At 41.8% G+C, this 2777-nt stretch overlaps 1 gene segment (V, D, J or C); it reads left to right on the forward strand.

Moving 5' to 3' along the window:
* Positions 1-413: 413 nt before the first annotated feature.
* LOC115186234 (T cell receptor alpha variable 21-like) lies at positions 414-1221 on the forward strand (the record flags this gene model as incomplete). The annotated part of the segment is given in 2 exon segments: positions 414-721; positions 911-1221. Coding segments are annotated over 2 exon segments (360 nt in total), but the record flags the coding sequence as incomplete, so codon positions are not given.
* Between the last annotated feature and the right edge of the window lie 1556 nt (positions 1222-2777).

The following is a 2777-nucleotide window of genomic DNA, read 5'->3' on the forward strand; positions in this document are numbered from 1 at the left end:
TTTCTGGTCGGATTTTCTTCAGATTTTCGCCTGCCATATCAATTCTGTTATAGTCTCAGACATCATTTTAACAGTTTTATGAACTTCAAAGTGTTTTCTATTCAAGGTTACCAATTATATGCAAATCCTGGCTTCTGGGCCTGAGAAACAGGCAGATTACTTTGGGCACGTCAGTCAGGCATAAATTCAGGAAACTAGACCCTAGCCCAGAGAGGTTTTAAGTTTTTGCACAGAACAAAACGTATAACATCTCCAAAGCCTGTGTTAACTTCAGACCTTATATCCCAAAACCCCATTATTTTCCCCCTTCATTTCTCCCATAGCAATGGTCAATGAACCAGAGGTAGAAAATGCTGACTCATTGCCGTGTTTTAGGACTACAAGCTGGCGAGCTCTATAGGATAGAATATAATATGTAAAGAGCTGATGGTCTCATCATGGACTGTAGGGGGACCTCTAACTTTAATAATGTGAATGTCTCTACAGTCTGAACTACTAATTAGCATGATGTATTCAGATCATCAGTCCCTCCCACTTCACTGACATGTTGAATATGGTGGAACCTGCCGTGGTCTACTGATTGTCATCTATTCATCTATGTGACACTCCTCTTGTTTTATATACATTGATACCAGACTCTTTCCAGCACTCTCACATATAACGTGATCAAACATGTTCACATTTCTCTTCACTGTTACTGTCTCACTGCTCTGTGCTGCAGGTACAGTTTCATTATGTTTAATTTATTTAACCAGGAAAGTTAAGAACAAAATTCTTATTTACAATGACGGTCTTCTCTAGTTATATATACTGATGTTTCCAAGCATATGTTCACTTCAACTGAGTCTTGATGTATTCAGGTCTAACTGTACCTAACTCTATTGATTTCTTTCTCACTGTTTTCTTACAGGTCTTGTTGAGGGGAGTGAAGTCACTCAGATACCCACCATACTGTGGGGACTGAAAGACAGCGATGCTCCAATGAACTGCAGTCACACTAAGGATGTAACCTACTTCCAGATGTACTGGTACAGACAGCTTCCAGGAGAGGGAATGAAGCAGGTAGTTTACACTACTTCCAGTTCCAAACCTGAGTATTCAGGGGATTTCAGTGAAGACAAATTCTCAGCCAAGAAGACTGTAGTTGAGAGTGGATCTTTCACAGTGAAGAAGTTGGAGACAGGAGACAGCGGCATGTACTTCTGTGCTGTGAGTGAACACAGTGATACAGACAACAAGTACAGCTGCACAAAAACCCCAGTATTTCAACAGGATGTAATATAATATGTAAAGAGATGGTCTCATCACATACTGTAGGGGGACCTCTAACTCTAGTTATTCTAATGTCTCCAGTTATTTCCCCTCTAGACTGCCCCCCCCCTCTCTTTATACTCTCTCCTCTCTCTCCTGTCTCTCTCTACCCCACCCCCCTCTCTTTATACTCTCTCCTCTCTCTCCTGTCTCTCTCTACCCCACCCCCCCTCTCTTTATTCTCTCTCCTCTCTCTCCTGTCTCTCTCTACCCCACCCCCCTTCTCTCTCTCTCTCTCTCTCTCTCTCTCTCTCTCTCTCTCTCTCTCTCTCTCTCTCTCTCTCTCTCTCTCTCTCTCTCTCTCTGTCCAGTAGAGAGTCAGTCATCATGACTTTCATCACGTTCACACACTCACTGTTCAGGATAACAGCTAATAATAACATGTCTGTAGAATGTATGTAAATCCTGAAAACATTAGCAACTAACAGACATGTCTAAATAATGATTCTTTCTGTTTTAAATATTGTTTTCTTCACAGGACATTCTCTCGGCAGTAAAGTCCACCAGGTTCCCTCTACACTATTGGGAAGTCCCAATGTTACAGTGATACTGGTATGCAGCCATACTACTAGTTAATACAATACTATATTATAGTGTCAGTAGATGATACTAGTCTGAAACTGATTGGATATGTGTATTATAAAAGTCAGACAGTTGAAGGTTCATTAAAAAGAGCATTTTGAAATCCTTGGAAATGGATCGAAAGAAGCATCTCCTCAGCTTCTGTTCTGACCTGAAGTCAGTGCAGTGTATTACTGTTCTGACCTGAAGTCAGTGCAGTGTATTACTGTTCTGTCCTGAAGTCAGTGCAGTGTATTACTGTTCTGACCTGAAGTCAGTGCAGTGTATTACTGTTCTGTCCTGAAGTCAGTGCAGTGTATTACTGTTCTGACCTGAAGTCAGTGCAGTGTATTACTGTTCTGACCTGAAGTCAACACAGTGATGTAGATACCCTTCTCTCTTCTACAAAACCCCCTTCTGATCCTTTACTCCATAACTGCAGTGTACATCAACACCCAGCACACCTGCTATCCACCACTGTAGATGTCTGAGCACATGGAGGAAGTTGATATCAAACCTCTATACCAAATAATCTGGTTGATTTTGTTGTCTTGAAGAAACAGTTCCGGTATTTCTTCAAATTACATCCTATTTCTAGTGTGATGACTGGGATCTGCTTGAATATCAACACAAGTTCTGACGTCAAAGTGATGTCATTTCCTTCCCCTCCGGCAGCTCAGTTCAGCTCCCCTTCTCTATTGACTTATTCTCCTCTCCCCCCTATGGGCTCTGGTCTAAAGTAGTGCACTAGAAAGGGAATAGGGTGCCATTTGGGACGCTGACATACATTTGACACTCCCACTAGATGACATCACATCTCTGACTATCTGAAAACCCTTTCTCCTTGTCCATGTGACTCTTCTCTCCAGAACCATCAACATGATCAAGCTTCTCATACATGTAGC

The sequence above is a fragment of the Salmo trutta genome, unplaced genomic scaffold (assembly GCF_901001165.1).
Source record: "Salmo trutta unplaced genomic scaffold, fSalTru1.1, whole genome shotgun sequence".
Taxonomy (NCBI): Eukaryota; Metazoa; Chordata; class Actinopteri; order Salmoniformes; family Salmonidae; genus Salmo; species Salmo trutta.